The following is a 24,839-nucleotide window of genomic DNA, read 5'->3' as shown; positions in this document are numbered from 1 at the left end:
AAATCGAGAGGTGAGTGAGCACCTGATTCATTCATGTGACTGTTCTCTCTAAAATGTGTGGCTTTCTCCATGAGTCCTTCAAGTTTAGGAGGTTGAATAAGAACCCCATCATGTAAAGATGTGGCTCCTCTTAAAGGCAGGCAGACATGGGAAAGGACATGGATCTTTCTTGAAATGCAATTTTCTGCTTGTTTACAAATGATTAACTACCACAATCAATTGTGTCAAAGTTCAGGTCACTGCATCCTTTGGGACAGCAATGAGATGGTGCCTTGAGCTTGGGATAATGACAAGTGGAATGCACACTGGATGGTCTGAGAGCAGAGCTTCTGTTCTGTGTTCTGGGCACAATTAATGTGAAGGGCCTTTGCCCTCTGTGGCTTTCCATCCATCCCCTTGCCACTCTTCCTTATTTGCACTCCCAAACCCCAGCCTAGCTGTTTCAGCAGACAGGGCAGGACAGGGAGCAGGCTGGTGCTTCCAACCTGTGTCAGGAAATAAGTCAAGGGTTTAATGTTTTATATAGTTAAGCCTCAAAACAACCTTACGAGCTAAGTATTAAGGAATTATCATCCCCATTTTCCAGATGGAAAAAAATAGTCTCAGAGAAATTGGGTAGCTTGTTCAAGGAAGTCAAATCCAGTCTGTGTTCTTTCTACCAGACCACCCTCAAGTTGCCTGCTGCCTATACCCTCTTGGGACCCTCACCTACACCCGCTTGATCAACAGAGAGGATGGTTGTCAGCCACGTTCCTTCAGCTCTCTATGGTCTGAAGATTGGTTTCGTAAATGCCTAGTCAGTGAAGTTTGGACTTTAACTTGTTGATTCTGAGAGGTCAGTGGTAGGGGTACATTTGCGAGCTGGGGCCATTTGTATATGACCTTTGGGTTTGCACTATGCCTCTTTCACACCATACTTCTGTGCTCCTTGCCACAGGCAGGCTGGGTACCACCTCCAGGTTGGGAGTCAGGGCTAACACTTTGGCTGCAATGGACCTGAAAAGGTAAAGACACACACCTCAATCTGGCCACAGGCAGTCGTTTCTAGGAGTCATTTCTACAGGTATCAAGGTGAACATTTGCTTGGATTATGCCATTTCAGGAGACCCTTAGAGCACATTCCTAGTGGTCCAGTGGATAAGACTCCGTTCTTCCAATGCAAGGGGCACGGGTTTGGTCCCTGATTGGGGAACTAAGATCCTACATGCCTCGTGGAATGGCCAAAAATGAAAACAGGAGACCCTGAGAATCACATTTTGTTTTCATCCTGTTTAATGGTGAAGCGACATAGAAATGACAAGGCACAGAATGCCATTCAGAATAATGAAAAGACAAAGGGGAAGTACTTTTCCAGGCTCAAAGAAAACAAGTCTGAATTACCCTACATGAGTGGCATCTGCTTTTGCTGTGCTGAACCATCAAGTCCTCTTACCTTTAACATGGGAGAGGTGATAGGTGAAGGGTGCAGGTGAGAAGTAAAAGGTGTTTATTGAACTTTTTCATGTGCTGCTATCACTGTGGCTCTCAGGGTTATCAGTAAATGCTGGAGACAAATGTTTAATCTGTTACTAATACTCTACTATCCATCACTTTGCAACAAGGTGAGGGCAACCATCTCTTTATCCCTAAATATAATGAAGTCCTACATTATTTATGTAATAACAATGTGTATTTGGTTAATTAGTCTATTACAGCTATTTTTATAATTCCTGTTTGTGAGACATTTTCACATTCAGTGTCTCATCTGCCCCTCCCAACTCTTAGGGATGGGTAGGCAGAGCCCTCCCAATTTTACATGTGAGGAAACAGAAGCAGAAACTGAAAAAATGTATCAGCTCACTCATAGATTACACAGTGTGTGCCAGGCACTGTTCAAAGTGCTTTAAATATTTAGATCTATCTAATTTTCATGACAGTCTTGGGAGGTGGGCACTCTTATGATCCCTGTTTTGTAGAGGAAGAAATTTGGGCCCAGAGAGGTTAATCATTTGCCCAGGGTCTCACAGCTGGTAAAAGATACAGCAAGAATTTGAACCTAGACAAGCTCTAAAGCTCTGTAGCCTCTTAGAATCATTTAGCTAGAAAGGGGCAAACCAGAATTCAAAGCCTGACTCCAGACCCTGTATTCTACTTCATAATAAAAACTCACATGTCTGAGTGCTCAATATGGGCCTGTTCTAAGCTCTTGACTTGTATGTACTTATTTGATCCTCCCCACTTTCCAAGTGAGGAAACCAAAATGAAGTGACTTGCCCAAGGTCCCAAAGCTGGTAAGTTACAGAGAAAGGATTTGAACCCAGGCAGTCTGGACTGAGAGCACAGAGTCCTTATTGCCCCACTGACTGCCTGTCCTCTCAGCAGTTTACCCCAGAATCTGTTACACATGAATAAAATCTAAGCTGTGGCAGAGCTTCCCACCATTCTCATTGGTGTCTGGAGTCCCAGATAAGTCTTCTGTCTGTGCAAAGTCTAGGTGTTTCTGGTCACTGGTGGCTTTCTGTTTACTTTGCCCAGCTGTTTACTCTCCGGAAACAGAAGCTGACGGCAGAATTCCCTGAGTAGACTCTTCATGGAACTGGGAGCTGCAGTCAGACTTCCTGTCGTAGAGGGAAAATGAAGACCTCCAGGACGTGGGCTTGGAGGGCACCGGCAGAGCTGTTTCTTCTCTGTGCCGCCCTGGGATCCCTCGGTATGCCCAGCTCCAGGTAGGCGATCGTTCCAAATGACTTCCTAATCAGTAATATCATGGGGAATATAAAGCCGCATCATGCTGACCCTCTCCTTCTCACATGCCTACTGAATCAGGAACATCTCCTGAAGCAATTTACATGCATCTGATAACACCATATCAACAACTCTTCAGATTATTGTGGAACCCAGCCACCGACTTCAACAAAAGTTCTCGTAGGAAACTGACGTGTTTAAAGGTATTTTATCATGCTAAGAAGAATAGGATCCTTGCTTTGTATTCTGAACAAAGCTTCAGCATACATCTTTAAGCAAAAGGTCTGTTATGTATGGAGGGAAAAAAGCCAACTTACAGCAATTATTTTAATATGAGAGTGACCTACTCTACCTGTTCATCAAGCTAAATTTTTTGCTCTCAAACCATGCCCCCCCCCCACACACACACATACATACTCCAGATATTCACAGCAATTATGTGCTAACTGATTTATTTCATCTTTTAGGGTTATTTTTAATTGGGTGCAAAACAGGCTAAAGAAACTATCTGAGTTGAAAGCTCAAACTTAATCTGAGAGAAAGTTCAAGGTGGGATCCAGTGAAAGAAGCCCCAGTGATGTATCAACGGGGGATCCTCCTGGTGCAGGAGAAGCTGCCCTTACAGTGAGAGGCTGAAGCTGTCTTGTGTCCCAGGCTCCTTGTGAGTCATCCCATGGGAGGAAAGGACGGTTACTGTCGTTCCTGTCACTCATCCCACAAATGCTGTGCCCGCCCAGCCTCTCGTGGGAGGAGCACCTGGTACCCATTGGATGGCCCCTGGGGTCAGCTCTGCTGAGCACTCAGCCCCTACTGGGCGCCACCCGAGACCAGGGCGATGAGTTTTCTCTGCCCATTGGGCACTCACTGACTATTAGCTATTATGATACCAAGAACCTCAACCTGGTCCTAAGAAGAATGAAGCAGCCAAGGCCTTCCTTGTGTATACTATGTGTCTATCAGGATCCAAGGAAATGTACCTGGAATGGGGGGTTTCAAGGGGTCATGGCAACCCTACCCACATGTGGGCCCCTATGTGGGACCTCTCAGGGCTCTGAGGATACTGAGATGAATAGGACACAAAGGGGTCATGTTCTCGTGGAGAAAACCAACATGGGAGCACATACTGTGTGTACTGTTGCGAGAGATAGCACAGGAGCAAGTGGAAAACAAGAGAAGAAGGGATTGGCTTTACCGAAGATAGTGTGGAGAGGCTTCTAGAAGAGAGAACGGTTGAGCTGAATATTTCTATAGGAGTAGGTGTTTGCCAAATGGGAGAGGGTGAAGAGCGTTCCAGGAAGAAGCAGCAGCCTGGACAAGGGCATGGAGATGAGAGAGCCTGGCTTGTTCCTGAAGCTGCATGTCCAGGCTAAGGTGTAGTAGTAGTGTTGGTCGCTCAGTCGTGTCTGACTGTGACTTCATGGACTCTAGCCCACCAGGCTCCTCTGTCTATGGGATTCTCCAGGCCAGAATACTGGAGTGGGTTGCCATGCCCTTCTCCAGGGAATCTTCCCAACCCAACCCAGGGATTGAACTCAGGTCTCCCGTATTGCAGGCAGACTACCATTTGAGCTACCAGGGAGCAGGCTAAGGTGAGGAGTTGCCAAAGATAGGACCAAGTCGGGAGTCGGCAGGAGTCCTAGAAAGAGCTCAGAGAGGGCACCAGGACTCCAGCTAAGGACCTTGAACTTCATCCTCAGTAGTGGGGAGCCATGGAAGGATTGACGCAGTCAGACTTCCATATTAGGAAGTTCACTCAGATGCAGGACGTGAAGGGGTAAGATGAGTGTAGCTGACAGGCTGGGGAACCTTGCTGAACCCTCCAGTGATGTCATGAGATGGCTGTTGTCCCTACTCACACTATGTAGAGGAGCAAGTGGGTCCTCAGAAAGGAGAAGAGATTCATTCACATCTCATGAGTCTCAAACCCTTAACTGAATCCAGATTTGGTGCATTGGCCTCAACCTGTGATTCCCATGGAGCAGTCTGGAACACGGCATGTGTTTAAATCCCTAAGATGAAATGGAAGAATAGCCTTCAGTTCTGCAACAGAAAATGCTGAGACCTTCATATTAGCTAAGAAAGGCTACCAATTTTAGTTACTCTTATAATCAAGTCAGATGAAATACTCATTCCATCTTCATAAGACAGACCTATGTTTATTTATTGCTGCTCTGTGTAAGGCATTTAGATGTATTAGGTCTAATCCTCACAGCTCTTTGAGGTAAATGCTATCATTTACAGTTTACAGAGAAGGAAACTGAGGTTTGGAGAAAGAACGTAACTATTTCAGGATTCCTCACTTAATATGTAACAAAATATGGATTCAAATCCATTTTTTTTTGTCTGGTTCCAGAGCCCCTGTATTTTTCTGCCTCTTGCTAATACATTATCCCTTCTCCACCTGCATTGTGGATCTGACTTGCTGGACTCCAAGGCCATTTCTCTATCTCTGGACCACACATGTGTTGCCTTGAGATGTGGCTTTAAATTCCATGTCTACAACAGCAAATGACACAGAGAAGAGAAATTGAAAATCTGCCACCCAGAAGCTGCCCCTTCCAGCCAAGAGGAAGGATTTTATTTGCAAAGGAGATGCAGCTGCCTAACAAATTGTGTGTGACAAGAAAGTTGTTGTGTCAGGGCATTTCTACAGAAAGCCAAAATATATTGACATACCCCATCTATATAAGCTGATGGCTTGCAATTTACTGCTGACCTAATCCTGCCGTGCATGATGGATCCATCTCTATTTTGATCAGAGACTCCTGTTAGAAAGAGTAGGAAACAAGAACTGAGTGAAATATGTCCTCAGCATTCCACACACCTCGAGGAAAGGCAGGTTCATTCTTTTCAGACTTTACATGGGGATACATTCAAACACCTTGTAGAAGGGTGTTTGCTGTTGCATTGTTTGCAATTGCAAAACGATGAAAAACTATAAATGTCCTTCAAGAAGAGAACGCTAAATGCCTGTCTTATGATGGAACATTCAGATAAAAGGAACAAACACAATATCTTGATGAATCAACATATATGGGCCAGAAATGCAGTGCTTTTATAATATTTATTTTTAAAATTTCTTTGTTTGGCTGCACTGGGTCTTAGTTGTGACACGTGGGATCTTCAGTCTTCACTGTGGCATGCAGCATCTTTTTGTCATGGGATAGTATACAGGGATCTAGTTCCCTAATTGGGGATTGAACCTGGGCCCCCTGCATTGGGATCACAGAGCCTTAGCCACCAGGCCACCAGGGCAGTCCCCAGAAACACAGTGCTGATTGACAAAAGCAAGTTATAGAATACTATGCCTAGTATGAGTGCAGCTCACAAAAGCAGGGCTGTCTCTTGTGTCTATGTGTGTATATGTAAACATGTGAAAGACTGGGAGGATATACACCCAATTGATGACTGTAGTATCCTCTGAAGAATATGAGAGGAAAATGGATCTGGAGCTGGTGTCAACCACAGATGTCAAATTTATAAGGTTATTTTTTATTAAAAAAAAAAAAAAAGACTTGAAGGAAGTATACCAAAATGTTAACAATTGCCAATCCTGGGTTGTGAGTACCTGAGTATTTATTATTTGTTTTCTGTAGTTCTCTGGGCATGTTTGATTTTTCAACATTAGAAGCATACAGGGAATTTTGAATGACAGAGTCAAGTCAGTGGTCAGAACATCCATCTGATTAACCTCTGTAAATTCATAGTGTGAAGGCACGTGTTACAATAGCCATACACAGAGGTCCTGACTGCCCCTGTCTTCTGTTGGGTACATGCTAGTCCCAGGAATTAAAGATGCAATGGAATGCTAGCCTTGCTTGCAGAGGGCTTCCAAGTGGTGCCAGTGGTAAAGAACCCAGCTACCAATGCAGGAGACTTCAGAGATGTGGGTTTGATCCCTGGGTCGGGAAGATCCCCTGGAGGAGGGCATGGCAATCCACTCCAGTATTCTTGCCTGGAGAATCCCATGGGCAGAGGAGCCTGGCGGGCTACCGTCCATAGGGTAGCAAAGAGTGGGACACAACTGAAGCGACTTAGCATGCACACACTTGCTTTCAGATTTGCATTTTGTAGTACTAATAAACCACACACATCTTATCCAGTGTAATTTACAAACAGACTATTTATTCAGCTGATTACCTCATTATATTGCCACCTCTGTAATGAAAATTGGGTGCAAAAATGAGAGATCTGGTGGTTATAACTACCTTTTACCAAGTTCCTTCTGTAAGTGATCATCTTGCCCATTAACAGGCTTTCAAATCTCAGAGAGGAAAGTAATTGTGACTCTTAATAGCTTGTGTGCACATTACTTATCTACTCAGTCTCCACCTTGGCCTGAATTGGGTGGATAGTGGCTGAAAACAGTGTTGTGGTTTCTTAGTGGAAACAGGAAGAGGATACCCTGCAGCGCAGTCAAATACATACTTAAGGCGAAGCCAAATCACAGACAATATTGTTTTGTCAAACCTGGGCAAATTAGTAGATACGAGCACATTCTGAAGCCCCACCCCCACCCCCGCCACTACTGTGCAGCATCCCGCCTCAAGTAACCATTTTAAAGAACCCACCTGTGGTTTCCAGTAGTCTTTGACCTTTCATTAAAGATTCAACTTTACGAGGCAATTGATTTTTGCTGGCCTCTGGGGTGGTCATGGAGATGGATTTCACTGTAGTTAATATTATCCTCTTTTTAGGACTTTTGCCAAGTGAGAATGTATTGTTAATGACCTTGTCTGCAGTGATGTGCTAGTGGAGATTATGTGGTGCTCTGCCTAAGGACTGAGTCTTGGACAAGGAGAGGAGAGAGGCCTTGCCTGGAGACGGGGGGAACTGGTAGAGGGAATGCTGACCTGGTTCTTTCTGGGTAGCAGAGGGAAATGAACGCAGCACAGAGACTAGAGGCGAGCAGAGCTCAGCCTGGACCCCAGCGTGACCACCGTGTGGCTCTTGACCATTTCCCCCATCTGTCTAGGAGGTTGCTGCCTTCTAGCATTGCTGTCAGGATTAGATGAGATGGCAAGGGTGAAACATCTCATGCAGGACCTGACAAGTCCTGGATGCTCAACAAATCTTAATTCTTTTTCTTTTCTCTGTTTTTGCCTTGAAAAGAAACAGAAATTACAAAGAATTTTACACTGCTATACATTTTTTCAGATGGAAGAAAAATAGATATTATAATATACCCATTGTATTACACGTGGGGAAATTGGGGGCACAAACAGATGAAAGAACATGCCCTTTCTTTGCCTCTTTTACTCAATGTCCCATGAGTGCCAGGGACTCAACAAAAAGTGTTACCTTATTTTCTAGACAGATTTCAGGTTTCCTGTTGTTTGACTGTTCTGCAGTGTAGCACCTCCTTCCTCTCCCATCCCCCACTCACCTCTATGTACCATCTTCACTCTAGCCTGCCAGACACTAGTCTCTCCGGGGCTTATTCTTGGCTGGTGTCTCTCGGGAATATTTCTATCCTCTCCCATGGCTTTTCCTGATCAGATCTGTATCTCTAGTACAAATCTCTCTCCTGAGTTCCAGATCTACATAGGAACTATTTATTGAGTGACTCCACAGGCACCTGGAACTCAGCATGCCCTAACTCCATCTTCCTCAACAAATTCCTTTGCTCCTGATTTCCCCACCCACATAACCACACATCCAAACTAGAAAGCAGCATCCTCCTAAGCCCCTTTCTCTCTCTAATCCACACCGCATCCTGTTACCCATCACTCTGTCCATTCCCCCTGAAAAACACCTCATGTGTCTGTCTCCCCCACTCTCTATCCCCTGGATGCTAGAGTGGTTCAGGCTCACGTCACTCACTGGTACCATTGCTTGAGCCTCCTACCTGCTTTTCCTGCCTCTGGGCTTTCCCCACCTCCATCTAACCTCCACCCTGCAGCCACAGTGATGTCCTAAAGCTCAACTCAGACCATCCATCCTGCGTGCTTAAAAACCCTGCCTCCTTGGTGAAGTCCGAAAGAGCTAAGGCAGGAGACATGTTTGTCTTCTCTTATCCTGAGACAAACTGTGAGTTCCAGAGCAGAAGCTGTGTGTTGTATTTCTGTGTCCTCTTGCACACAGTATCCTGAATATTATTTGTTCTCCGAAAAAGTTTCATAGACTCACAACATGAAAGGGTGACTTAAAGACCACCTAGTCCAAACGTCTCATTTTCCAGGGGATAAAACAGAGGCTCCGAGATGGGGAGGGTACTGCTTGAGGTCATCCATCTAGCTGCCGTTGTAAGCCCTGCATATCTCAAGCACTTTAGACCTTATAACGTGCTTTCACATATACTTTCTCATTTAATCCTTCAAATAGCCTTATGAGGTATGTTCTCACATTATATAGGTGAGAAAAGTGAAGTGCTCAGGGGCCGAAAAACCAGACCAAGATCACCCAGCTGTTGATGGACGATCTTCTGATCAGAGTTCAGTATTCTTTTGACTGTAGCTAGCTGTAATCTGAGGCAATAACCGAGGGTTCCGTAAATATTGCTGAATGAGTTAACTGATACTTGACTGATAAACTAATGTTCTGTGCTTAGTCGCTCAGTCGTGTATGACTGTTTGCGACCCCGTGGACTGTATGTAGCCCGCCAGGCTCCTCTGTCCATGGAGTTCTCCAGGCAAGAATATTGGAATGGGTTGCCATGCCCTCCTCCAGGGGATCTTCCCAACCCAGGGATTGAACCCAGGTCTCCCGCATTGCAGGCAGATTCTTTACCATCTGAGCCACCAGGGAAGCCAGCCTCGCATAAATAAATAAATGAGCAAATATATATTTATTGAATGGATGGATAGGCAGTGTAATGTAGACTTAATTACCTTCTGATACTTGACTCTCTTCTCTGTGATGACCTTTAGAGGTGAAAGGCCACCCTCTCTTGGGTCAAACGCAATCAATGAGAGCCTTGCCAAGACTAGACAGACACGGAGTGTGGATGTCACGCCATTGCCTATTGATTGTGAGCTGTCCAGCTGGTCCTCCTGGACCACGTGTGATCCCTGTCAGAAGAAAAAGGTAGGTACCCAGATCTTGGGAGACCTCTAAGCTTCCAGGAGCCCTACCCCTCAGCAAGATCAGTTAATGCACTACTGACAGTAGCTGGATCATAGTAGGAGTTTGATAAATGTTGGCTGATTTAATGAATGAATTTTATTCCTCTGAGCTTCCAAGGAGCAGTCAGATCCTGCCTTTGATCCTTCAGGCTTGTTTTGAAGCATATCTGTCCTTTCTCCCATTAGCAGCTTCCTAATTAGACTTCCTGTCTCCAGCCTTATTCTTTCAATCCATCTTTCATGGGGCACCCAGGGGAGCCATTGAAAATGAAAGTCTGGCTAGTCTTTCCCCAGCTTGAACATCCAAAGTCTATGTATGGCCTTTAGGATCAAGTCCAGACTCAGGGTCTTCAAGGCCCCCCACACCTTAGATAGACCTGGGCCACATCTTCACAGAACATCCCCCACGCCAGCACATAGAACATGTATTTTTCTGACCATTTCACACTCTGTTCTCAGGCTGAAATGTCCTTCCCACTTCCTTCACTGACTAACATCTACTCATGATTTGAAACTTTGCTTCGGGGCCGCCTCTTTTGAGAAGCCTTCCTTGAGTTCTCAGCACCCCTTGCCCTTAGCCAGACACTCCTTTATGAACTGCAACAGCTCCTTATTCCTGCTGTGTCCTAGCACTCATCATTTACTTTTCTTTTATTACTTGCCTTTCCATTAAACTGCAAGCGCTTAAAAACTTATTCAATTCTGTGTCTTTGGTGTATAGGCCAATGTTTAACATGTTTGAGGTGCTCCATAAATATGTGTTTGATCTCGTTACATTTTCTGAAATCTCTATAAGGGAGAATAATTGTTACCCTTTCTGTTAGGCAGATAGATCAACAGAGACCCAGAGCAGGTAAGTGAATTCTTGGGTTCACTTAGTAGTAAAGACAGATCTTGAACTTGGGCCATTGGCTTCTTGTCTAGCCAGTTCAACCAGTCAAAACACACAGTCTCTGCAGTATTTGTTCTTTGAGCTTTCTTGTCACAGGAAGGATGATGCAGGATCCAGGTCTAAGAACAGCACATTTGTCAGAGAATAGAGAACGGTTCTCACTTTTCCCAGCTCCTTGGGAAACCAAAGCAGCCACGAGCTAAGACCCTAAAGAGGCTGTGGAATAGGCCCAGGACAATTACACACTTAATTGGATCAATGTTGAAAGCCAAGCAGATACATTCAGTTCCCAAAGTAGGCTTTATTGCTGACGTGATTAACATTGATCCAATTATTTGGATAATTGCTTCGTCTGCACCATAAACCAGGAAGACCCAGTGTGAGCCATCTATCCATCCACTCATCCAGTCAGAGCTCTACACTCAGACTTTGCTGTGCATGTTCCCTCAGTTGGACATCATGTCTGCAGGGTCAGTGGCTGGGAGTTCATCATCATTTCTTTCAACAGGGATTGAGAGATGTCTTTCCTTTATCATCTCCACAGCCCTCAAACCCATTTTGTCTCTGGTGCCTGGTGCTAGTCTTCTAGTATCTTCTTTGCAGACCTTATCCCTGTCCTGCCAGCCTCTGCCTTCTAGGAAGAAAGACGCTCTAGAAATGCAAAGGAGCAGAGGTGGATGGTTGTCTATATTTCTTTTCTAGATTTCCAGATACCATGCACATAATAACTGTGGCTGGTTAACGCGTCAGTGTTCAGAGGGACTGCTGTCAGGTCTGCCCCCTCTGGTAGCGCCAAAATCTTGACTGCAGCTAGCATTGGGCAGTCACCCAAATCTGATCATTTCCTTCCCCTGCAGTGGTTTCTCATTTTACCGTGAAGAAGTACTAAATCCAACCTTGTTAGGGCCCAGGAGGGTCTGCCTTAGCTGCTCCTGGCTCCGTGTCCCTCCATCTCTTATCACTCTCCCTCTTTAACTCTTCTCTCCAGCCATGATGGATTTCTTGTCTCCTGGAATAAGGCACATACTCTCTAGCCTCTCAGGTTTGGCATAGCAATTCCCTCCATCCGGATTGCCCTTCTCTCCCCTCCTCATGCCAGCATTCCATGTTTGCCTGACGTGTCTGCTCAGCCTTTGGGGCCCAGCTTAGATGTCGCTTCACCATCTCCTGAGTCTGCACTGAGGACTCCCCTCTGTGTTTACGGAGCACTCTGTTCTGTCCCTGTCATGGCACCCCTCTCAATGTGTTGTCATGCCTTGTGTTTATCATCATGACCACCACACCAGCTGTGACCTCCGTGAGGACAGGCCAGAGGCCATAACTATGATCAAATACAAACAAGCACATAAAGCACCTACGTTTTTTCAGCATTGTGTAGCTGAATCAATATTTTGGAAATCCAGTCAATATTTCTGGAATAAGCAAACGGGAAAGTAGAGACAGAGAAATATTTACTGCTAAAATTATTAATAATTCAAGAGAAAAGTAAGCAGAAGAAATTGAATGCCTATTCTGTACCAGACAACATAATGAAATTTCATATATAATTGAAACTACATAGCTGCACATAATTATCCCTGTTTTACAGATTAGTAAGTTGAGATCACAGTGCTTAAGTAACTTACCCAGTATCACATAACTAGAAAGTAACAGAGTCAGTGGCTCCAAAGTGGATACTTCTGCATTTTAAGCTACTTAGTAAATGATAATACTTGAATCAACCCATTGGATTAATCAAGCTGAAAGACTGAACTGGCTCCATCAATTCACTTACTGCCTTTGACTCGAAAGTCCATGCTTTCCCCACATTCAACAAACCTGTATTGATCATGTGGTACAGAGATTGAAGATAAGGTCCCTGCCCTCAGAGAGTTCCCAGGCTATTTGAAATAGGCAAACAGCCAGTGGCAGTATAGATCCTCAAGTGTACACTCCGCTCCCCATGTCCCCAAGGCTCTGGCTTTGTCTCACCTTGCTCCTCTCTACTATAGTACAGATATGCCTACTTGATCCGGCCCTCTCAGTTCTATGGGGAACCATGCAACTTCTCCGACAAGGAAGTTGAAGACTGTGTTTCCAACAGACCATGCAGAAGTCAAGTGCGATGTGAAGGCTTTGTGTGTGCGCAGACAGGTATAAAGGGACACAGGAGTGGGAGGGGATGGGTATCAAGTGAGGTGATGGCATGTGATGATGGGAGCACTGGCTATTGTCTAGTGCTCAATATCAAAGTCGTGTGTCAGGCCAGGAGGCCTCTTTGTCCTCCTTGACCTCTTTTTACACATATTATTTCATAAAAAAAAAAAAAACCTACCATGTAGGTGTTAATATTACCCCCATTTTACTAATTAAGAAATTGAGACTTGGAGAAGTTACTCACCCACAATCACTTAGGAGGTAAGTGGAGGAGATACAATTAGGAATTTGGAAACTCAAATTACATTCCCTGGTGGCTCAGATGGTAAAGCGTCTGCCTACAACACGGGAGACCCAGGTTCGATCCCTGGGTCGGGAAGATCCCCTGGAGAAGGAAACGGTAACCCACTCCAGTACTCTTGCCTGGAAAATCCCATAGATGGAGGAGCCTGGTAGGCTACAGTCCATGGGGTCGCAAAGAGTTGCACACGACTGAGTGACTTCACTTTTTTTTTTCCAATTAATTCCTTTAACTAATTCAGGGAAACCTGACTCTTTTTCTCGAAGACTCCAGCAAAAATGAGAGTATTTTGACCCAGATTACCTAGGTGCAAGTTGCAACTCTCTACATTTGCCACAACTTTGTGAACTGTGCTTTAGTATCTTTTCAGAAAGAACTAGGGATTCTTAGAGCAATTTCTAGGCATTATTGCAAATGCAGAGCTCCATACAGTAAATCTGAAAGATGTTTACGTGTGTCCATGGACTCATTATGACTGGTATTCCATGATTCTGACCAAAGCCAATAACGGTTATTCAGGCCAGCTTTAGTTTAAATGCCTTGTAACAAACACTTGAAGACCAGATTGTTACTCTTCTGCCTTTAATACCCAAAGAACATTGGTTTAAAATGAACAGACATGCTTAAGTGAAAATGGCCACCTGTTTTATGGGCTTTACTCCCAAAAGATATGCAAATAAGAAAGGAAGTCAAGTCAATGGGGAAAAGAGTTTCAAGGAAGTGGAGGTGCCTCAAATAACTTTAAATATACAGTCTAAATATTTTTAATATCTACTAGTCTGAGTGGCTCTGATGTTGAAGGCAGTGCTGTTTAATGGGGCGAGTTTGTGATAAGAACGCTATAGGTTCCAATCTTCCTGCCAGTATTTACCAGCAGTGTACATTTGGACCATCAAAGCACTAATAATAGTAATAACAACACATATCCAGCTCTTACCCTGAGTCAGCACTGTTTCATTTATTTGTTTGAATCCCCAGCGACCTTTGGGGGTAGATATGATGGCGTCTCTACTTTACAGATGAGGATATTGAGACAGGGAGTCGGGTAACACATGGAAGGTGTCACAACTGGTACTATTGCAGGACTGTCCGAACCCACCTCCTCTCTCCAGTCCCAAGCAGAGGAGTCCAGCCTTCCTTCCTGTCTGCCTAGCAAATCTGCCCTCAAGAACATTCATAAACACAACACTGGCTTCTGGCAGGGAATAAACGGTGAATTCCATTGACCACTCACCCCCGATACATGAGCACCAGTGCAAACAGAGCAGCCAAGAATCTGGGTCATGGTGGGTCTCAAGCCATGTGAACCCCACTTCCTGGCCTCGACCTGTGGGTAACCCCATTTCTCCTTTCCAGGGAGGTGCATAAACCGAAGACTTCTTTGCAACGGGGACAATGACTGTGGAGACCAGTCAGATGAGGCGAACTGTAGAAAGATTTATAAAAAATGTCAGCAGGAAATGGAGCAATACTGGGCCATTGGCAACCTGGCCAGTGGGTAAGTTACCTTCTCTCTGTTGTGGAGCAGGAAGAAGATACAAGTAATTGTGATCTGGAGAAGAGAGAGGGAGGGAACGGTAGACAGAGCGGCTCCTCTGTGCCTTTCTGAAAAAGGCTGGTGTGTTAGTGGATGCTTGCAGCTGCTTCCTGACACAGACCCGGGCGCTCTGGGAGCACGTGCCACGGCCAGATGGACCAGATGTGACTGCAGGGAGGGAGCACTGAGGAGAGAGCCGTGTAGGGGGCCGTGGAGGCTCCACACGAGGGCTGGGGGAAGGGTTATTTGATGCCTGCTCTGTGACCGTGTCAGGCACTTTCTAAGCATTACCTTTGAAAGCTGTTGACAACTGCCAGGGAGGTTTATCTGCTTCTCTATCCCGAGGCCTCAGCAGAGAGGCTGGCCCAGAGCAGAGGCCACTACGTGACTGCCCAGGGCAGGGGTGCATTTCCAGCATGGCTCTGCAGGCAGTGTGTGTGTGGCTAGTCTGGTTAAATCCTCTGGGGAGGTAAGGGGTCACAAGGGGCTGACTGGCCCGGCACTCAGCCTCCTTTCCTGCCGCGCCGTGCAGCCTCTCAGCCTCCAGGGGAAAAGTCAGGGCCTCCCCTCACAAATCAGCGTATGCGATGCAGTGTGGGAAGCAGAGAGGCCCTGGACGGCATTCTCCTTCTTCCTAAGCAAACATCAGGTCTCCATCCTGAAAGGGTGCTGTGAGAGACACAGACTCCTCGTGTGAGGAGGACCTCCTCCCAGGACCACCTGAGACACTAGTGATGATAAGCCCCATCTCCTTGATGTGGAAGCTGAGGTCTGGGAAGTCAGAGCTCCTGGGGGGTCACAGGTCAAAGGGGGTGACAGAGTGGACATACAGAGCCAGCAGCAGAAGCCAACTGGACCCTGCAAGAGGGGCAGAAGGATGGTTCTGGGGCTTTAGTTTTGTCATTTGTAGACAGAAGTCAGTCATGCCCTTCTTTTCAGGTCTGTGAGGGATAAATAAGCTAATGCCATGGTAATAAGCTAACACATGAGAGGCACAATATGTGGTGGGAAGAAAGCAGACTCTGCTCTTGACTAGACTGGGATGCTCAGACTTTGAGTCCTGGCCCCACCAGCTGCTGGGCAGGTCAGTTACCCTCTCTATGTCTTACTTTCTTCATCTGTTAAATGGGCATAGTAATAATACCTATGGATTCATTGAACCAACATGTGTAATTGATTATTATGGTATTAAAGAAAATAAATGAATATGCATTATTATGCTACATGAAACCCTATCAGAGGAAAGACAGCCTGAAATGATTCTGGTAGGAGCAGAGCAGACCAATAGGCAGAAACTGAAAGGAGACAGATCTCCTTTTAACAAAAGAAACGGAGCTGTCAGTCATAGTCAAAGCAGGTCAGGAAATGGAGGCTTGCCTTAGGAGGTGGTGAGAAATAACAACGTTGAGGTAGAGATGAGATTTTCATCCTTTCTAAATGGACATAATGACATCTACTACCCAGGGCTTTGGGCACACTACATAAGGTGATGTCCTGAGCCATCCGTGACTGTGCCTGTTTCCCAGTCAGAAACTCAGTAAATTGGAATTAATTTAGTGTCTTGTGATGGGAGGCATACAGAAATTAAAAGGAAAACCACCATCTCTAAGGAGCACAGAATCTTGGGGAGCTGACAGACACGTAAATAATAATAAGCCTTTATCGCAGACCAAGCCATGTTCTAAGCACTTAGTAAATATGGATACATGTAATCCTCACAGGCACTCCAAGAGATGGGATTTTCTTTGTTCTCATTTTATAAATAGGGAGACCTAGGTACAGAGGCTAACTGGTATGCCTGAGGTTACATAACTTGTGAATGCCAGCGCATTGGCTCTAGAGTCTGTGTTCTCACCTCCCATGTAGACCATTCTTGTAAGGTAACTACAGAAGGTGCAGAACAATAAATGCACGAATGGGGTGAGCATGGGATCTAATAAGGGCCTCTAATGCAGCTTAGTACAAGTGTCAGCAAAGGCTTCCCACCACAGGCAACAAAAGAACTTAGTCTAGAAAGAGAAGTAAGAGATAAAGCAAGTAGTATGGTTTCCCTGGTGGCTCAGCGGTAAAGAATCCTCCTCCCAATGCAGGGAGACCCAGGTTCGATCCCTGGGTCAGGAAGATCTCCTGGAGGAGGGCATGGCAACCCACTCCAGTATTCTTGCCCAATAAATCCCATGGTCAGAGGAGGCTGGTGGTCTACAGTTCATGGGGTCACAAAGAGTCAGACACAACTGAGCAACTTAAGCAAGTGATGAGTGGCTGGAAGGGTATTTAGGCAGAGGGAACAGCCCCTCGCCAAGAAGAGAAGGAGCAAGACGGACTGGAGGGAGAACCCCTCCAGGTCGTGGGGGACTGGCTTTGTGGTTGTGACTGGGAGTGGCAGGGGATAAAGCCTCAACAGGTATTGAGGGCCACGTGTGCTGTGCCCAGGAATTTTGGTGTCCTTGAGTAGGTTCACCAGTTGGGATTATATCCTCACCTCACCCCCTTTTCCACCTCTTCCCTGCAGGATTAATTTGTTCACAAACAATTTGGAGGGCCCGGTTCTAGATCACAGGTATTACGCCGGTGTGTGCTCCCCCCATTACATACTCAACACAAGGTTTCGGAAGCCATACAACGTGGAAAACTTCACTCCAAAGGTATGTGCCAGTCAGGAAGCCACCTCAGGGCCATGGCAGGGACCCTGGCAGAGGAGCCAGAAGCATGGGTCCGGACTGGTCAGCAGCCCCCTGCTGGGCCAGCTCAAATGCATTGCATTTTCTCTCTGAGCTTCAGTTCTTCGTATGTAAAATGGGTGGTTGCTTCCTCCAGACACAGTGGTGAGGCTCATCTGCTATGTATAGGAGAGGCAGTGCAGATATGTAGTAGCATAATTATACCAATGACAATAACAAAAACTGCCATAAAGAGACAAGCACAGCTTAGGATTTAGAGTCTCATAGATGTCTTTGCAACTTACCATCTATATCATCTTATATACTCTGAGCCTCCATTTTCCTATCTTTAAATTGGGATTTTAAAGGTTCTACCTGCACAGAGGGGTTAAGTGAGTGTAAATGCTTGGCACACATACAATACCTGGTTTAATTGTGAGTCTCAGGAAGTGTTAACTCTTTTTTTTTTTTTAATGAAAAAAAAACTATTTTTGCTTTCTTATTTATAACTTGTAGCTTCAGTTTCACATTTGGATCAAAAGCAAATACAGACACTGTAGGTCCTTTATTTTGCCTTTGAAAGGTTTCATAGATTTTCATATATAAACTTTGGTATCACAGTGGGGACTTGCTAACTAGACTTCCAGAGTTCATGCAGACGTGTGTGTGTGTGTGCATGCGTGTGTGTGTGTTAGTCGCTCGGTTGTGCCCTGCCAGGCTCCTCTGTCCATGGAATCCTCCAGGCAAGAATACTGGAGTGGGTTGCCATGCCCTTCTTCAGGGGAACTTCTGACCCAGGGATCGAACCTGGGTCTCCTGCATTGCAGGTGGATCCGTTACCGTCTGAACCACCAGGGAAGCCCTGAACAATTCTATCAGTGGGGTAGGAAGTGACCCAAGCAGCTTAAGCTTGTGACTGGAATCACTGGTCAGTCAGTGATTTGAATGAATGCAGTCAGTTGAGTGGCAAAGATATAGATATCCCAGATGCCTGGTGATGCTAGAGACATCACGACAGACACGCAAGAATTCTAGCATCCAGAGACAGCCAGACAACAGGAATCAACTTCTGTTATTATCAAGTCCTTGCCTATTAGAACCAGACATTGTTCTAAGCATTTCTGTAAGTTATAAAATAGTCTACCTGTTGTGATCTCTCCATTTTCATTTCTAATTTTGTTGATTTGGTTCTTCTCCCTTTATTTCTTGATGAGTCTGGCTAACGGTTTGTCAATTTTATTTACCTTTTCAAAAAACCAGCTTTTATCTTTGTTGATTTTTGCGATGGTCTCTTTTGTTTCTTTTGCATTTATTTCTGCCCTAATTTTTAAGTTTTTTTTCCTTCTACTAGCCCTGGGGTTCTTCATTTCTCCCTTCTTTAGTTGCTTTAAGTGTAGAGTTAGGTTATTTATTTGACTTTTTTCTTGATGGCAAAAACCACTACAATATTGTAAAGTAATTAGCCTCCAACTAATAAAAGTAAATGAAAAAGAAAAAAAAAAGAACCACCCCCCCAAAATGTTCTACCAAGATAAGCCTGTGTTATTAACACAGAGACTTAAAAGCAATCTCACAGGGAGTGGTGTTCAGAGTAGACTATGTCACTGCATAATGCACACATAAGACAGATGGGGAAGATCTGGGTGCCAGGCCTGGCTATACCCCGGACCCCATTGTACTTTAGGCTAAATTCTTGCTCTGTTCTGGACCTGTTTCCTCATCTGTAAAATGAGAGGACTGGACTGGACGACCAGGATGGTAGTTTTCATGTCTAAAATTGTGCAGTCCTAGGATTTCCCTAGTGGTCCAATGCCTAAGACTCTGCATTTCCAAGGTAGGAGGCCTGGGTTCAATCCCTGGTCAGGGAACTAGACCCCATAAGCTGCAACTAAGACCTGGTACAGCCAAATAAATACATAAATAAATAAATAAAAATTTAAAAACAAGATAAAATAAAATGGTATAGTCCTGAATGTTAAGCTGCTACCTCTCCTTTCTCTTCCTTCCTGGTCCCCTCCACACCCCCACACAGTTATTGGCTAAAAATTACAAAATGAGTCTTGGGACAAATACACCCTCGCCCGTGTTGACCAGCACCATCCCTTTGGCCTCCACTTTCTTTTTTTTTTTTTGTATCTCTATTTTTTAATATAAATTTATTTATTTTAATCGGAGGCTAATTACTTTACAATATTGTAGTGGTTTTGCCATACATGGCCTCACTTTCAAAGGAGAATCTCAGAGCAGACGTTTCTCCTCCTCCTGGTGACCCAGGCAGGATATGTATCTCGGAGTCTCCTCTCTCTGCAGCTGTTTTTGGAGCACTGTGGAGGGCATTGTACCGTGTTTTACCCACATAAACTCAACCCTCAGAACAAGCCCCACTGGCAGGAACTGTTACTGTCTCCATTTTATGCAGGAAGAAACTGAGGCACAGAGGGGTTAAGCCCGATGTCCAGGGTTACACAGTGAGAAAACGGTGCACCCCACCTCAGGCCTCTCACTCCAGGCCATGTTCGGAATCACATCTGCTTTTCTTCCTCAGAAACTGAAGTGTTATGGGGGACTGCGAGCATCCAGAAGCCAGTGGGATGGGGTGAAGACAATTTGGGGCTGGTTACTTGGGGGCCACCGAGGCAGTGCCCTAGATATTTCCCTCTGCTCAGCACCATGAGCACCAACTTTCGAGCAAACAGCTCCTCTAAGTTCTCAAAGGCTTTCTGCTGTTCTGTCCCTGCGTCTTCCCACCCCCATACCCCATCCCAAGACCTTTCACCAGCCCCTCGTGAGCTGTCACTGAGCTCCTCCTCTGCACCGGTTTGTCTCTCTGACCCCAGATCCATCCCTTCCAACCCAACCGCTCTTCTGTCCTGTCATGGATTTCCTGGTGCTCAGCCAATTTCCTCTGTTGGCTTTCTTCCTCTCATCTTTGGACTAAGTCCACATTTCAGCAAGTCATCCCAAAGCCCCAATATCTGGATGCCAGCCCCCTCTCTCACAGACCCTCTGTCTTCTCCTCACTCTTGATCTTCTGATACAGCCACACTTGCATTTTCAACCCCTGCAGTTTCTGGCCCCACCCTGCCCTCTCACGTTTCTGCCTGAACCCAAGTCCACAGCCTAGAGTGTTCTCCTACATTTCTGCCCATTGAAACCCAAATCAAGCACCCACCTCTGAGTGTCAGCTCACCATGCTGGGCACATCTGTTTCTCCTGCTGGATCAAGAGCTCTGGGGGTGGAGATATGGGTGCCTCTGAGATTTTTGCATCCAGTGTACTTAGTCTAGTACCTGCGACATAGTGAGAGTACAGTGTGTGTCTGTTGATTTGAATTGAACTGATGTGAGTCAAATGACATATGGAACATTTGTTTTCTTCTTCCTTCAGACCCAAGGCAAATATGAATTTACGCTGACAGAATATGAATCGTACTCAGATTTCGAACGTAACGTCACAGGGACGGCAATTAGCATGTCTAGTTTCAGCTTGGGTTTGAAACTTAGTGGAATATTTGAACTTGGCTATAGCAGCACAAGTAATATTGGCCAACATTTTATTAGCAGGATCAAACGATTCTCTCACACGGTAGGTACCCTTTGCTTGCTTTTCCATTCCTATGTATTCTTTTGAATTTTCGTATCCATGGATGTCTGTATACTGTATTGCTATTAGTCCTGACAACCAATTATATTTGTTACATTGAAAAGCTTTTCACAAAAAATACCTTGGTCTTACATTAACTTCACTTTTCAGAAAGACCAGCCAGTGGTGGCCTTCTATAATTATTTACTCTACTTTTTTAGTATGGCGTTGTTTTTGTCTATTTTTAAATTGTTTTAATTTTATTGGAGTATAGTTGATTTACAGTATTGTGTTATTTTTTCAGTTTTAATATTTTTATTGAAGTATAGTTGATTCACAATGTGCTAATTTCTGTTGCAGCAAAGTGATTCAGTTATACATATATATATATACACACACACATAGATATACCTTCTTTTTCATTGCGGTTTATCATAGGATATCGAATATAGTTCTCTCTGTACTCTCATTTTCTTATTTCTTTTTGTACTCTTATTTACTAATAAGCTTTTCACTTGGTTTTTATTAAACTAAGGAGCATAGTTTTGCCAAAACTAAATTATTTCTGAAGACTTTTCAACTCCCAGCAAGTTGACTTCTGTTCTAAACCTTCAGCTGAAATTCCCCTCCGTAATTTTATCCAAGACCTCATCTCCAACTTCTTGGAGCTGTTGATGGAGTCACATTCCTGTTTCTCTTGGTTGCTTTCTGCTCCTTATCAGTTAGTTTTCTTCCTGGTTTCTAACAGCCCCACTTGTTCTCTATTTAATTTTTGGTCATCCTTTCTTCTTCCTCTATAGCCACCCACCCCAAGTGTCCTTTTCTACTCACCCTGCTCCTCTATCAGGGCAAGCATGAGCCTCCGCCACCACTTCTGCCCTTTCTGGGAAGCTCAGAGCTGCTCCACCCACTCTTCTGGGTATCATTATCCAGATGCCTTGTGGACACTTCCTCCTCCCAAGCTCTCTGTGTTAAATAGCATTCTTTTCCTTCTGCCTTTCCAGGCTAAGAATATCTGAGTCGTATTTGGTTTTCTTTTCTCTTTATTCCCACATATGGCTTGTGGCTTATGCTAAGTCACTTCGGTGGTATCTGACTCTTTGCAACCCTATGGACCGTAGCCCGCCAGGCTTCTCTGTCTGTGGGATTCTCCAGGCAAGAATACTGGAGTGAGTTGCCATGACCTCCTCCAGGAGATCTTTCCGATCCAGGGATTGAACACATGTCTCTATGTCTCCTGCATTGACCGGCAGGTTCTTTACCACTAGCGCCACCTGGGAAGCCCATCTGTGTTGGCCACCAGATCTTTCACTCATCAATATTTCTTTTTTTTTTTTTAATTGAAGTCTAGTTGATTTACAATGTTGTATTAATTTCTGCTCTATAAAAAAGTGGTTCAGGTATATATATATACACACATGTATATACATACATATATACACATGTGTATATATATATACACACATATATATATTCAATTTCACATATAAGTGGTATTATATGGTTATTTGCCTTTCTCTGTTCGACTTACTTCACTTAGTATGATAGTCTCTAGGTTCATCCATGTTGTTGCAAATGGCATTATTTTGTTCTCTTTATGGCTGAGTAGCATTCCATTGTATGTATGTACCCCATCTTCTCTGTCCATTTATCTGTTGATGGACATTAAGTTGTTTCCATGTCTCGGTGGTGATGGTTCAGTCGCTAAGTCGTGTCAGACACTCTTGTAACCCCATGGACTGTAGCCCACCAGGCTCCTCTGTCCATGGGATTTTCCAGGCAAGAATACTGGGGTGCGTTGCCATTTCCTTCTCCAGGGGATCATTCTGACCCAGGAATCGAACCCAGGTCTTCTGCCTTGCAGGTGGATTCTTTACTGACTGAGTTATGGCTATCCAATATTTCTTAATCAAACTCTGATTACATCTAGGCCCTTTCACCTCTGGTTTCAGCCCTCCTAATAAGACTCCTGTCTTTCAGTTTGCTCCTTCAAATGTATGTGCTGCCAGAAAAATGCTTTTCTGATACTAACCTGATTGTATCACCTGTTCTCTATTGCCCATATGGTGAAGGTAAAAGCCCGTGACTTAGTGGAAGGGGAGCAGTTGGTGGGATGTAAGGTGACAGGAGGGCTTGGAAAACCTTGGATTCCAGAAAGGACCAGGTATATTTATTCCCTGGTCACTGAGAGTTTGCTGCATGGGCATGATGTGGTAGAAAACTAATCTGAGAGGAACATGGAGGAAATTAAAAGTCTACAGTGATTTATGTGAGAAAAAAGGAATGGTGAGGGGCTTAGGTTCTGCTGCCAAATTACCAACCAGTAGAAAATGAGCCATAAACATGAATTAGACTGCAATCGTCTCTGCTTGCTTTTCTTCATCTTCTCAGCTGTGAGCTCCTCAGGCACAGAGGCTGTTTCTTTCATCTTTATGTTCAGGATGGCACTTGGTAAGTGCTCAAGACTAAAATATAGTGGTGAAGGACAGGACTGATTAAAAAGGAACTTGTCTTGTTAGGAGGGAAAGAGAGGGGTACCATCCTTGTCTCCTTTTCTTTTTCCGTCTCTCTCCCCTTCCCTCCCAGCTCCCTGATTTAAACAGCCAGTTACATAATGTTACCTCATGCTAGGTACTGAACTAGATACCTGGAACCTAGAGACAAGTCTAACACAATTCTTGCCTTCAAGTTCACAGTCTAGTAGGAGCAGCAAACATGTATGCAGATAACAGTCCTGATTTTGACATCAGGTGTAATACAGCATGCATGTGTGTGTGCTAAGTCACTTCAGTTGTGTCTGACTCTTTGCCCACCAGGCTCCTCTGTCCATGATATTCTCCAGGCAAGAGTACTGGAGTGGGTTGCCATGCCCTCCTTCAGGGGATCTTCCCAACCCAGGGTTTGAAACCATGTCTCCTGTGGCTCCCGTGTTGCAGGTGGATTCTTTACTGTTGAGCCACTGGGAAAGCCCAGTACAGCATGGTTTATTCTATAAAGAAAATATAAGCAACATGCAGTGCAGTCCTGGGAGGTGGAGTGTCAGGGAAATTCAAGAGTGCCATCACATAGAAAGCACAGCTAAACAGAAATTTTAACTATGAGAAGGTGTGTGCCAGGCAGAAAAGGGAGGGAAGAGCATGTATGGCAGAAGGAACATGTGCAAAATTATATTATGAGAGAATGACAGATGTGGGGAAGAGTAAGACGTTAGATGGATATTGAGGTATGATGTAAGTGGTAGAGAAAAGTACAGTATGGTGGAGGGTGGATGTCATGGTTGTAAAAGTTGAAGCCAGGAGGCTATTGGGGGACAGAGCATGACATTCTTACATTCAGAGTAATGGAGTTGATTTTATTCTTGGGCAATGTAGAGGCCAATGCTGGGTTTTGTTTTAAACCCAGAGTAGCATTTAATGGTATTAACAGTTTTTAGGACATCAACTCTGATTGGAGCACTGAGGGCAGCTAAAGGGAGAAGGAGATCAGTGGGAAAGCTTTTGTCATAACCCAAGCAGAAGAGGAAACCTAAAATATTTAGAAAGACCATGAACAGAGCATCTAGCGACTGCAAAGTTGGAAAGATGAGGAAGACTAGGATGGGGGAGCAGGGCAGGGAGCAGAGGTGGCATGACTTATAGAGCTGACAGGTCAAGCTGGCTGAGAGTTTTAAGATGCAGGAGGAATGTTCATTTCCTAATTATTCACCTTTTCCCCAGCCTTCACCGCAGTGTAGGAACGCCTCACCTCGGGTTACATTAACATCCCTGGATGTTTGCCCTTCCTCTAGCATCTCCATCTTTCAGTCTCTTCCACACACCAGGGGTCACCAAACGTGTTCTGTAAAGGGCCAAAGAGTAAATATTTCAGGCTTTGCAAGGCTGCAGGGTCTCTGTAGCAACCACAGAGCTCTGCCATCATAGGGTGATGACAGCAGTGATGAACA

At 44.8% G+C, this 24,839-nt stretch overlaps 1 protein-coding gene across 1 annotated transcript in view; it reads left to right on the top strand.

Annotated features, from left to right (window-relative positions):
• Positions 1-2,497: 2,497 nt before the first annotated feature.
• The window catches only part of C8B (complement C8 beta chain), a 42,048-nt gene continuing 19,706 nt past the window's right edge, over positions 2,498-24,839 (top strand). Inside the window, exons 1-6 of the mRNA XM_043461146.1 lie at positions 2,498-2,705; positions 9,594-9,750; positions 12,672-12,813; positions 14,474-14,615; positions 17,167-17,299; positions 20,702-20,899. Of these exons, the coding sequence (XP_043317081.1) occupies positions 2,614-2,705; positions 9,594-9,750; positions 12,672-12,813; positions 14,474-14,615; positions 17,167-17,299; positions 20,702-20,899 (864 nt within the window). The 5' untranslated portion in view covers positions 2,498-2,613. The remainder of the gene's footprint in view (positions 2,706-9,593; positions 9,751-12,671; positions 12,814-14,473; positions 14,616-17,166; positions 17,300-20,701; positions 20,900-24,839) is intronic.

Source organism: Cervus canadensis, chromosome 2 (assembly GCF_019320065.1).
Source record: "Cervus canadensis isolate Bull #8, Minnesota chromosome 2, ASM1932006v1, whole genome shotgun sequence".
In the NCBI taxonomy this organism is placed as follows: Eukaryota; Metazoa; Chordata; class Mammalia; order Artiodactyla; family Cervidae; genus Cervus; species Cervus canadensis.
Note: the sequence above shows the minus strand (reverse complement) of the source record. Positions and strands in the feature narration are given on the sequence as shown.